Below are 12,668 nucleotides of genomic sequence, written 5' to 3' on the forward strand. Positions count from 1 at the left end.
TGTGACACTTCTCACGCTCTTAAACTTTTCGATGATTTTAAGTTCCCTGGCCCCCACCGCTTTATTTTCACCATGGATGTCCAGTCCTTGTATACTTCCATCCCCCATCAGGAAGGTCTCAAAGCTCTACGCTTCTTTTTGGATTCCAGACCTAATCAGTTCCCCTCTACCACCACTCTGCTCCGTCTAGCAGAATTAGTCCTTACTCTTAATAATTTCTCCTTTTGCTCCTCCCATTTCCTCCAAACTAAAGGTGTAGCTATGGGCACCCGTATGGGTCCTAGCTATGCCTGCCTTTTTGTTGGGTTTGTGGAACAATCTATGTTCTGTGCCTATTCTGGTATCTGTCCCCCACTTTTCCTTCGCTACATCGACGACTGCATTGGCGCTGCTTCCTGCACGCATGCAGAACTTGTTGACTTTATTAACTTTGCCTCCAACTTTCACCCTGCCCTCAAGTTTACCTGGTCCATTTCCGACACCTCCCTCCCCTTTCTAGATCTTTCTGTCTCTGTCTCTGGAGACAGCTTATCCACTGATGTCTACTATAAGCCTACTCACTCTCACAGCTATCTGGACTATTCCTCTTCTCACCCTGTCTCTTGCAAAAACGCCATCCCCTTCTCGCAATTCCTCCGTCTCCGCCGCATCTGCTCCCAGGATGAGGCTTTTCATTCTAGGACGAGGGAGATGTCTTCATTTTTTAAAGAAAGGGGCTTCCCTTCCTCCACTATCAACTCTGCTCTTAAACGCATCTCCCCCATTTCACGTACATCTGCTCTCACTCCATCCTCCCACCACCCCACTAGGAATAGGGTTCCCCTGGTCCTCACCTACCACCCCACCAGCCTCCGGGTCCAACATATTATTCTCCGTAACTTCCGCCACCTCCAACGGGATCCCACCACTAAGCACATCTTTCCCTCCCCCCCTCTCTCTGCATTCTGCAGGGATCGCACCCTGCACAACTCCCTTGTCCATTCGTCCCCCCCATCCCTCCCCACTGATCTCCCTCCTGGCACTTATCCGTGTAAGCGGAACAAGTGCTACACATGCCCTTACACTTCCTCCCTTACCACCATTCAGGGCCCCAAACAGTCCTTCCAGGTGAGGCATCACTTCACCTGTGAGTCGACTGGGGTGATATACTGCGTCTGGTGCTCCCGATGTGGCCTTTTATATATTGGTGAGACCCGACGCAGACTGGGAGACCGCTTTGCTGAACATCTACGCTCTGTCCGCCAGAGAAAGTAGGATCTCCCAGTGGCCACACATTTTAATTCCACATCCCATTCCCATTCTGACATGTCTATCCACGGCCTCCTCTACTGTAAAGATGAAGCCACACTCAGGTTGGAGGAACAACACCTTATATTCCGTCTGGGTAGCCTCCAACCTGATGGCATGAACATTGACTTCTCTAACTTCCGCTAAGGCCCCACCTCCCCCTCGTACCCCATCTGTTACTCATTTTTATGCACACATTCTTTCTCTCACTCTCCTTTTTCTCCCTCTGTCCCTCTGAATATACCTCTTGCCCATCCTCTGGGTCACCCCCCCACCGTCTTTCTTCCCGGACCTCCTGTCCCATGATCCTCTCGTATCCCCTTTTGCTTATCACCTGTCCAGCTCTCGGCTCTATCCCTCCCCCTCCTGTCTTCTCCTATCATTTTGGATCTCCCCCTCCCCCTCCAGCTTTCAAATCCCTTACTCACTCTTCCTTCAGTTAGTCCTGACGAAGGGTCTCGGCCTGAAACGTCGACTGTACCTCTTCCTACAGATGCTGCTTGACCTGCTGCGTTCACCAGCAACTTTGATGATGTTGCTTGAATTTCCAGCATCTGCAGAATTCCTGTTGTTTAGGCTTTCCTCTGTTTATTTGGGACTCTATGCTGTTTAATTGGGACAGTTTCTAACTAGCATCAGTCATATGAACTTGTGTGGCCCTTTAAACTAACCGTGATAGAGCGAACAGTTTTAAATAGTGTCAGTTCTGTGATGGTTGGCGAGAAATGAGCATCAAGACAATCTAGAATTGATTTACTTGCTGTAGTTTCAGCATTCATGCTTGGAGATGTCAGGAATGGCTGGGAATGAAAATGAAATGATTTCACTACTTCAAGTTAAGAACTAGGATCACCAATAGTTTTGAATGTTATATTGAAAATGAAGATTGGAGAATGTAGTCTTTGAAAGTATTGTATGAAGGCAGTTCATTATCTGTATTAGGTGTCTGTGCTAATTTTATTCACTTATAGTCAATAAAAGGAACATGGCAACATGATGGTTGTCTGTTATACCTGGCAATGATGGTGAAATCTATGCGGTGGAGTTTTTAAAGTGAAAAAGCCATTACAATGGAACAGTTACACTCTCTCGACCTTGTAAGTCCGAGTCCAGTGGTACGAGTAGTTGTCTTCCCTCGTTGTAGTGGATAAACATGACTTCTGTGCTCTGTCATTTCCTTTGCTCACTACAAGGTTTAGCAGCACTGACTTGTTGGCTGTTTGATTTCATTGTTGATCTCATTTGCCAAATCTGCCACAGCATGTCCCTATTTCACCAGGGTATGAGGCCTGTCGGCTCCCCTCACCTTGTGGAGCCCACCTGTCAAAGCAGTGTATCGGGGTGGCTGCTGTTGCATGCAAACAGCTACTTGGAGAGCTCAGTGTCCAGTGGGGCCAAAAGAGCTGCCCAGAAAGGACACAAGCCCATTCACCAGGGGTGCTCCTCCTCCCTGGACACTTGACACACGGCAGTGTACACAGGGTGAATGCTTCATCAGTAACTATTAGGAACTAATACATAGCTTTATGGTATTGTAGTAGCATTGGTAGTGTTCTATAATTCATTAAAATACATAACACTTTATATCTTTTCATACATTTTTAACCATTTCATGAAACTTCAGCTAATTGAATTCAGCTGCTTAATTGGGCCAACATGTATTGGTCCTGATGTGTCTCAATTAACCAGAAACCACTGTGTTTAATTTTAATGGCATCAAAATAGTCACATTGGCCAGAACATTTCTGATTTGTTGTCTGGGCTACTTTGAATTTTCTAATTTTAGCTAGCTGTTACAGAGGAAACCAAGGCTCTGGCTTAAAAGAGATCATTATCAGCCTAATGCTACAACTTTGTGCAGACTATGTTGGTCATTGCAATCTTCTTGTCAGCAGTACTTGATTCCTTGTTTGAAGTGGAATAGAGCCCTGCATCAGTTTAATATAGAGTGACATTTAGCAACAAACGAATTCTTGGGACTCAACAAGTCAGGCAGCATCTGTGAAAGAAAATTGGTTGTCAACATTTCAGACTGAAAGATAGAGCAGAGATGGCCAAGTTTGAGCAGCTTTAGATTCTGTCTCTCCATGGAATTAGATATTCTGTTTTTTTTCCCCTGTTTTCAACTGATAACTTCCTATTTTAATGACCAGAAAAAGAATTGGCTTTATGTCATAGGAAGTGTACTTGTGACTTGAAACTTGTAGTACAAATCATATTAAAGATGTTTGGTTTTGTTACACATGTATTAAAATGAATCTGAGTCGTATGTTGTACATATATTGGACATGTATGTACTTTAACAATAAATTTACCTTGAACTTTAAAATATTACTGTTACCTTTCTTTGTGAAAGATTGCTCAGGCAAATGTGATGACAATTTAGTATCTTAACATTTTGAAAACTTTACTTTAGAAAAACTACCTACGTGTTTTATTGTTTGAAGCATTCCCTTGTTTATAATTGGATTACTCTATTTTAGTCCCAACAGGGGATTTACAGAAATGCACTGTATGAATGGACATTCAAATTTTGTGTCCTGTGTGTGTATCATTGCACCCAATGACACATATCCTCGAGGACTGATTGCAACAGGAGGGAATGACCATAACATTTGTGTTTTCACATTGGATAGTCCAGCACCACTGTACATTTTAAAAGGTCATAAAAATACAGGTAAAAATCATTATTTTTAGTATTTGGCTTAATATTTTAAATAATGCTTATTTTGAACTTTTGGAATGCACAATTAAAATTGCCTATTTTCTGAGTTGACTTGCTATTGTTTCATGTTTTGTTTTGTGATTCAAATTGAAGATGCTTTCAATGATTGCATTTAACTATGCAGTTAAATGCAGGCTGATTTTAAACTGTTTGAAGTTGCTTGTGGGCTGCTGCTGAAATTCAGTAAAGGAAACTCTTCGGAAGGCTAATGGGAACGTGATAGTAACATGGTTTTCAACTGTTTTATTCAATTTTTCTTGAAAGGTTCGTAACCCATCACCATCAAGTTGCTTTAGTATCCTGTCCCAGTAGTGTAAAAGTTGGCACATTGCTCAGTTAAAAGAGACTACTGCCATATGCCTTTCAGTTCACATGCAGGATTTCTGTTTGGTGTTTTTGAAAAACAGGACCAGGCAATCTAGGGTATTGAAGTAACTTGTGTTGTTCTTGGTGATCTTTGCAACTTGACACCAGTGAGCAGTGTTCTTTGGCAGTACAAGTCCACAATCCCTTATCCAAAATTCTGAAATCCAAAAAGCTCCAAAAACTGAAGTTTTTTTCGCCAACAGCAGACGTCACTCAGGTGTGACGTGGCAGCACTAGCCAGATGTCAGTTGCGGCTCAGCGCTCGTACCGGTTACGCGTGCATTTGCTGTTCGCTGATATTTTGTGTTCACTGTTGACTTTGTGTTTAATTTCACTGTGAAAGTGTCAAAAAGAGCTGCAGATACCCCTATGGGTAACAATGAGAAAAAGAGAAGAAAGCATCTATCGCTATCAATAACGCAGAAGGTGGAGTTACTGCAGAAGCTTGATCGTGGTGTCTGTGCGGCGTCTTACTGAAGAATATGGTGTTGGAGCTACCACCGTGTATGATTTAAAGAAATATAAAGACAAGTTACTGAAGTTTTATAGTGACAGTGGCGTTCTACATTTATTCCAATGTCATTTTCCATGTGTTTGATCTAGCTCGTTTAAAGCTGTATGTTCCTATGTTTTATTGAATGTTTTTCTTGTCATTATTCCCTAAACAATACAGTATAACAACAATTTTCATAGCATTCACATTGTATTAGGTATTATAAGTAAGGATTAAAATGATTATAAGATGATTTAAAGTATACGGGAGGATGTGCGTAGGTCCGGAGTTCTGCTGGCTCCTGAAGTCCACCGCACTGAGACAGGTTAAATAAGGGACTTGAGCATACGTGTTTTTTGGTATCGGGGGGGGGAATCCCGGAACCAATAAGGAGGGATTCTGAAATCCGAAAAATTCTGAATTCCGAAATGCAACTGGCCCCAAGGATTTCAGATAAGGGATTGTGGACCTGTAATTTGGAGGTCTGCTATTGCAAATTTCTGCAGTTGAAACATTTACTGGTTGCATTAAATTTGAGCATTTATTGATTGGAGAACTAATTTAGAATGATTTTCAATGTAGTTCTTTGCCAGCATTTCACTGTTTCAGGAATTTAAGCACAATATTTTAGAATACAGAAGTTATCCTGAAATTGTTATCTTATATTTAAGAATCATATTTACTATCACTAAAACAATGTGAAATTTGTTGCTTCGTGGCAGAAGAAATAATTACAAAAATAAGTATAGTGCAAAATGCCAGACTGTAAAATCGTAAGTCATAGGAGCGAAGTTAGACCATTCTACCCATTGTGTCTGCTCTGCCATTCCATCATGGTTGATTTATTATTCCTCTCAATCCCATTGTCCTGCCTTCTTTCTGTAACATTTGACACCCTGACTAATCAAGAAGCTATCAACCTCTGCTTTAAATATACTCAATGACTTGGTCTCCACAGCCGTCAATGGCAGTGAATTTCACAGATTCACTACCCTCTGACTAAAGAAATTCTACCTCATCTTTGTTCTAAGTGCATTAGGGTTTGGGTCTATTCTGAGGCTGTTCCCTCTGGCTGTAGACTGGGGGTTCCCATTCTAGGGTCCACAGACCCCTTGCTTAATGGTATTGGTCTATGGCATGAAAAAAGGTGGGAACCCCTGTTCCAGACCTACCCACTATAGGAAACATCCTCCCTACATCCACTCTATTTAGGCCTTTCGATATCCGATTGGTTTTAACGAGATTCCCCACTTATCCTTATGAACTCCAGCAAGTACAGGTCCAGTGCCATCAACTGCTCCTCATCTGTTAACCCTTTCATTCCTGTAATCATTCTTGTGAACCTTCTCTGGACCCTCCAATGCTAGCACATTTTTTCTTGGATAAGAGACCCAAAAACTGCTCACAATATTCCAAGTGCAGCTTGATCAATGTTTTGTAAAGCCTCGGCATTACATCTTGCTTTTCTATTCTGTAGTCCTCTCAAAATGTTTGCTACACTGCATTTACCTTCCTTCCTACTGAGTCAACCTGTAAGTTAACCTTTGGGGAAATCCTGCAAAAGGACTCCCAAGTGGTTTTGCACCTCTGATTTTTGCATTTTCTCTGTGTTTAGAAAATAGTCACTGCCTTTTTTCTTTCTACCAAAGTGCATGGCCATACACTCCCCTACACTATAATTCCATTTGCCACTTCTCTGCCCATTTTCCCAATCTATCTGTCCTTCTCCAGACTCCCTGTTTCCTCAACACTACCTGCCCCTCCACGTATCTTTGTATCATCCACAAACTTAGCTACACAGTCATCTATCCTGCCTGTTTTTTCCTCAAAGAATTCCAACAGATCTGTTGCTCTTGAGGAAACTATGCTGACTTTAACCTATTTTATCATGTTCTCTTTAGTACACTGAAACGTCATCCTTAATAATTGCCTCCAACTTCTTCCCTAACATTGAAATCAAGCTACCTGGCTCATAATTTGCTGGTGAACGCAGCAGGCCAGGCAGCATCTATAGGAAGAAGCGCAGTCGACGTTTCAGGCCGAGACCCTTCGTCCTGACGAAGGGTCTCGGCCTGAAACGTCGACTGCGCTTCTTCCTATAGATGCTGCCTGGCCTGCTGCGTTCACCAGCAACTTTGATGTATGTTGCTTGAATTTCCAGCATCTGCAGAATTCCTGTTGTTTTTTTTGGCTCATAATTTTCTTTCTTCTGCCTCACTCCCTTTTTTGAGTGGAGTGATGTTTGTAATTTTCCAGTCCTTTGGAACCATTCCAGAATCTAGTGTTCTTAACTATTTATTTATTTAGTGATACAGCACGGAGTAGACCCTTCTGGCCCTTTGAGCCACGCCGCTCAGCAACCTCACAACCCTGATAAGCCCTAACCCAATCACAGGCCAATTTACAATGACCAGTTAACCTGCCTAGTACGTCTTTCAATTGTGGGAGGAAACCAGAGCACCCAGAGAAAACCAACACATTCCACGAGGAGGGCACACAGAATCCTTGCAGAACAGCACCAGAATTGAACTCCGACCTCTGGAACGCCCCAAGCTGTAATAATATTGCACTAACCGCTATGCGGCTGTGGCAGAGATGGTAATATTAGCAAAGATCATTACTAATGCCTTCACAATCTCTTTAGCTACCAGTCTATCTGATCCAGGTGACTTAGACTGGTCTTCAGACCTTTCAGCTTCCTAAGCATCTTCTCCTTAGTAATTGTAATTACACTCAACTCTGCCCCCTGATCTTCCTCCCTTTGGAATACTTCTTCATCCTTGGGGTATAGTTATCCTGCGCCTTCCAAATTGTCTCCCGAAATTCCAGCCATTGCTATTCTGCTGCCATCCCTGCATGTGTCCTCTTCTATCCAACACCAACCTGCTTTACTTAATTTAGCTGTATATTGAAATTCTCCATGACTATAGTAACATTGTCTTTTCTATCTCCCTTTGTAATTTGTATACAACATCCTGGCTACCATTCAGAGGCCTGTATATAGCTCCCATCAGGGTATTTTTACCCTTGAAGTTTATTAACTTTACATACAAGGATCCTACATCTTCCAATCCTATGTCATCTCTTTCTAAGAATTTGATTATATTTTTTACCAACAGCTCCTCCACTTAGTTGCCAGTACTTTTGATACAAGGTTTATCCTTGCATGTTAAGCTCCCAACTATAATCTTTCAGCCACAACTCAATGATTTCATAATGTCATTATCTGCCAATATCTAAAAGATCATCTGCTTTATTCTATATGTTGCATGCATTCAAATATACCACCTTCAGTTCTGGGTATTCACCATCCTTTTTGATTTTGCCCTGATGTTACACGTCATCTGATCCCACTGGGTGCAATTTTGCCCTATCATCTGGTTGTCCTTCCTCCAGTCCCGCTGCACACTGCGTCTACTTGTCTACCAACTGCGCATCCTCAGCCCTATCATTTCAATTCCCATCCCCTTGCCAAATATGCTGGCTGCAAGTATATTTGTTCCCCCACCCCCCGGTTCAGGTGTAACTCCCTTTTTGTACAAGTCATACCTTCCCCAGAAATCTGAAACCCTACCCCCTGCACCAATTCCTCAGCCACACATTCATCTGCCAACTCATCCTATTCTTACTCTCATTGGCATGTTACACAAGCAGTAGTCTAGAGATTCCTACTCTGCAGGTCCTATTTTTCAGTTTTCTACCTAACTCTTTAATTTTTCTCTGCTGGACCTTCTTTCTTTTCCTACCTAAGATGTGGGTACCAATATGTTCCATGACTTCTGTTTGCTCCCCCTACCCCTTTAGACTGCTGTGGTCTGAGACATCATGACCCTGTTATCTGGGAGGCAACACACCATCCAGGTTTCTTTTTCATACTCACAGAATCTCCTCTCGGCTCCTTTAACTATGAAATCCCCTATCATTACTGCACACCTCTTCTCCCCCATGCCCTTCTGAGCCACAGTGTCAGACTTAGTGCCAGAGACTTGCAGCTTCTCCCTGCTAGGTCATTCTCCCCCACTCCAACAGTATCCAAAGCAGTATACTTACTGTTGAGGAGAACAGCCAAAGGAGTACGCAGAACTGGTGGGGTTGACTACTTCCCTATAGCTTCTATCTATCACCTCGTCATTCTCCCGTGTGAACAGAAGGTAATGGAGCTGCAGCTCCAGTTCTTTAACATGGTCTTTAAGGAGCTGCAGCTTGATACGCCTCATGTAAGTCTAGTTAGCTATGAAGGGGACTGTATGTCTCCCAGAGTTCCTACATCTCACACAAAGAACACATCACCAACTCTGGACCCAGTCTCAGCACACTATATGTTCTAATCGACTTACACTTCCCTTCTTTGTATTGTCTCAAATTAAATTTGCTCCCAATGAGGACTTGTTCTTTTCAAATGGGTCCCGCCTTGGAACAATGTCTGCCTCATTTGCTGCTTCAGATTATGACTTCCTCCCAATGAGAAGGGGTAGTGTTCAGAAATTTGATGGTGGAATGAGAGAGCACATGTCCTGGATTATGAGGGTCCTTAGTGATAGATGCTGCTTTTTTTGGTGCACTGTTCTTTGAAGATGTCCTTGATGGTGGGAAGGGTCGTGCCTGTGATCGAGCAGGCTCAGCCTATAATCCTCTGAAGACTGTTATGATCCTGTGTACTGGAGTCTCCATTATCAGGCTGAAATTCAGCCAATCAGAATGCTCTCTACCATACATCTATAGAAATTTGTAAGTGACATTACCAAATTTCCTCATGCTCCTATTTAAGTAGAGCTGCTGCATGCCTTCTTCCTGATCACGTCATTGTGTTGAGCCCAGGAACTTGAAACTGCTAACCTTTCCAGTGTTGACCTCTGAATGAGGACTGGTGTGCTTTCTTCCGATTTCTCCTTCATGAAGTCCACAATCAGTTCCTTGGTCTTGTGAGGTTGTTGTTGCAAGACCACTCAACCAGCTGAACTTTCTCATTCCGGTAAGCCTCTACATCACCATGTGAGATTCTGCCAACAAGAATTTGTTGGGTAAAATGGTTAACATTTTTACTTAAGTATAAGGATAGTAATAACCATGAGGGAGGAGTTCTAACAAATTGCAAGGTGTATTTATACACACACTTGGTGTACATTTCAAAAAAGCCTTGTTCAACATCAGATTTGTTTTAGGATGCAGTCCAAGTTTGCTGATGATACCATGGTTGTTGGCCAAATCAAAGGCAGTGACGAATCAGAAGGCGATTAAAAATCTGGCAGAATGATGCCACAACAACAACTTCTCACTCAATGTCAGAAAAAACGAAGAGCTGATTATTGACTGCAGGAGGAAACCGGAGGTCCATGAGCTAGTCCTCATTAGGGGATCAGATTTAGAGAGGGTCACTAACTTTAAATTTCTTAACACTTTAGCGTTAACATTTTAGAAGAGATCTATCCTGGGTCCAGCACATAAGTGCCATTACAAAGAATGCACAGTGTGTCTCTGTTTTCTGCGAAGTTTGCAATGTCATCAAAGCCTTTGAAAAAACTTCTATAGATGCACAGTAGGGATTTTAGTGACTGGTTGCATCACGGTGTGATATGGAAATACCAATGCACTTAAACGGAAACACCTATAAAAAGCAGTGGATGCAGCCCAGTCCATCACAGTTAAAAGTTTTGCCCACCATTGAGCACATCTACAAGGAGCATTGTTGCACGAAAGCAAAATCCATCATTAAGGACCCTCGCCATGTTCTCTCTCGTTGCTGCCGTTGGAAAAGAGGTACAGGACCACCAGGTTTGGGAAGTTATTACCCCTCAACCATCAGGTTCCTGAACTAGACTGGATAACTTCACTCACCCCAACTGAACGGATTCCACAACCCATAGACTCTACAACTCATGTTCTCAATAGATTTATGTATTCATTATTATTGTTTTATTTTTTCTTTCGTATTTGCACATTTTGTCGCTTTTTGCACATTGGTTGTTTGTCTGTCTTCGTGGGTAGATTTTTATTTATTTTATTGTGCTTCTTTAAATCTGTGAATGTCCGTAAGAAAATGAATCACAGGGTTGTATGTAGTGACATATAGTACTTTGCTAATAAATTTACTTCGCATTTTGAAAAGTAAAGGGACAGACGGATGTGTAGTTTTAAGCATCCGGTGTTTTAATGTAGCATTTTAAGTATTACCTGGGATCAGGTTGCAATTATTAAACTAAATTCTGACTTTTCAGGTCTTTTTAGAGCTGAGAAAGAGAGGAATGACCTTGGAAATCTTTATGATGATAACATTTTAATGAGTTCTAAAGTGATAGATTAGGGGCGACACAGTATTGTGAGTGATAGAACCACTGCCTCGTAGATTGACCTGAATTCAGTCTTGACTTATGTGGAATTTGCCAATTCCCCTTGTGACTACTTGTGTTTCCTCGGGCTACTCTGGTTTCCTCGTGCATTCCAAAAGCGTGTTATCTGGTAGGTTAATTGGTCATTGTTAATTGCTCCTAATAGACAATATGATCTGTTGAGAATCAATGAAATTGTAGAGAGAATAAAATAGGATTATTATAAGATTAGTATACAGTGCCTTGTAAAAGTATTCAGCACCCAACCCTTTGTTCACATAAATGAGTATTACAATTAGGGATTATGATCAATTTAACTGAGAATTTTTATTTGTGAATCACATGTTTCTTTTTTCACAGTAGAGCCCAAACAACAGGGAAAATTGTAAAGCATGAAAATCTGAAATGTGAGCAGTTCAAAAGTATTCATCCTTCTTTGCTCAGACCTTAGTTGAACCACCTCTCGCAGCTATTACAGCTGGTAGTCTTATTGGATAAGTCTCTATTAGCTTTACCCAATGTGATGGAGCAAGATTTGCCCATTCCTTCTTGCAAACTTGTTCATTCTTTGCCAGGGTAGTAGGGGAGTGCAGTGGGAAGTAGTCTTGAGGTCTTGCCAGAGATGTTCGATCAGGTTAACGTCAGGACTCTGGGCCACTCAAGGATGTCAATTTTCTTCATTTGAAGCCACTCCATAGTTGTACTGGCAGTGTGCTTTTGGTTGATGTCCTGCTGAAAGATGAACTTCCTTCCCAGTTTAAGCTTTCTGGCAGAGGCTACCAAGTTTCTATCTAGGAGTTTGCTGTATTTAACAGCATTAATATTCCCATCATTACTGTCCAGATTTCCAGTCCCTGTTGTTGAAAAGCATCCCCATTGCATGCTACATTCACCATACTTCAACAGTAAGGATGGTGTAACCTGGCTGGTGCACAGTTTTAGATTTACTGCATGCATACTGCTTAGTGTTGAGGGCAAAAATTCCACTTCAGGCTCATCTGATCACAAAACCTTCTTCCGCATCCTTAGAGTATCTTCTAAGTGACGCTCTGCAAATTATTTAGGAGTAAGGGTATGCTTTTTTTTTTAGCCAGGTCTTCTTCCTCGCCATTCTTCCATACATACCCTTTTAAGCAAGGCCTTGGGAGATTGTAGAGCCATAAACTTACCTCCATTTGCAACCACTGAGCTACCTAGAGTGACTATTTGCATCTTAGTGGCCTGTCTTACAAGGACGTTCTACTCCAGCGGCTAAATTTAAAGAGGCAACCTTACTTTGGCAGTGTGATTGTGGTTTCATGTTTTTATAGTTTTATAGGATGAACTGCAGTGAGCCCTGAGGTATGTTCAGTGCCTTTGAGATGGTTTTGTACTCTTCCCCTGATTTGTGCTTCTCTACTATCATTTCCCTGACTTGCCCTGAACTTCCTTTTGTCTTCATTTTGGTTTGGTCTGTTGAAAATTTACCATA

General features: G+C 42.0%; 1 protein-coding gene across 2 annotated transcripts in view; it reads left to right on the forward strand.

Moving 5' to 3' along the window:
* The window catches only part of plaa (phospholipase A2-activating protein), a 58,190-nt gene that overhangs the window by 20,006 nt on the left and 25,516 nt on the right, over nucleotides 1-12,668 (forward strand). The window contains exon 3 of one of the 2 annotated variants that reach the window (XM_063068997.1): nucleotides 3,771-3,964. The exons of the other annotated variant lie outside the window; for it this stretch is intronic. Within the exon in view, the coding sequence (XP_062925067.1) occupies nucleotides 3,771-3,964 (194 nt within the window). The remainder of the gene's footprint in view (nucleotides 1-3,770; nucleotides 3,965-12,668) is intronic. 2 annotated transcript variants of the gene reach the window in all.

The sequence above is a fragment of the Mobula hypostoma genome, chromosome 16 (assembly GCF_963921235.1).
Source record: "Mobula hypostoma chromosome 16, sMobHyp1.1, whole genome shotgun sequence".
Taxonomy (NCBI): Eukaryota; Metazoa; Chordata; class Chondrichthyes; order Myliobatiformes; family Myliobatidae; genus Mobula; species Mobula hypostoma.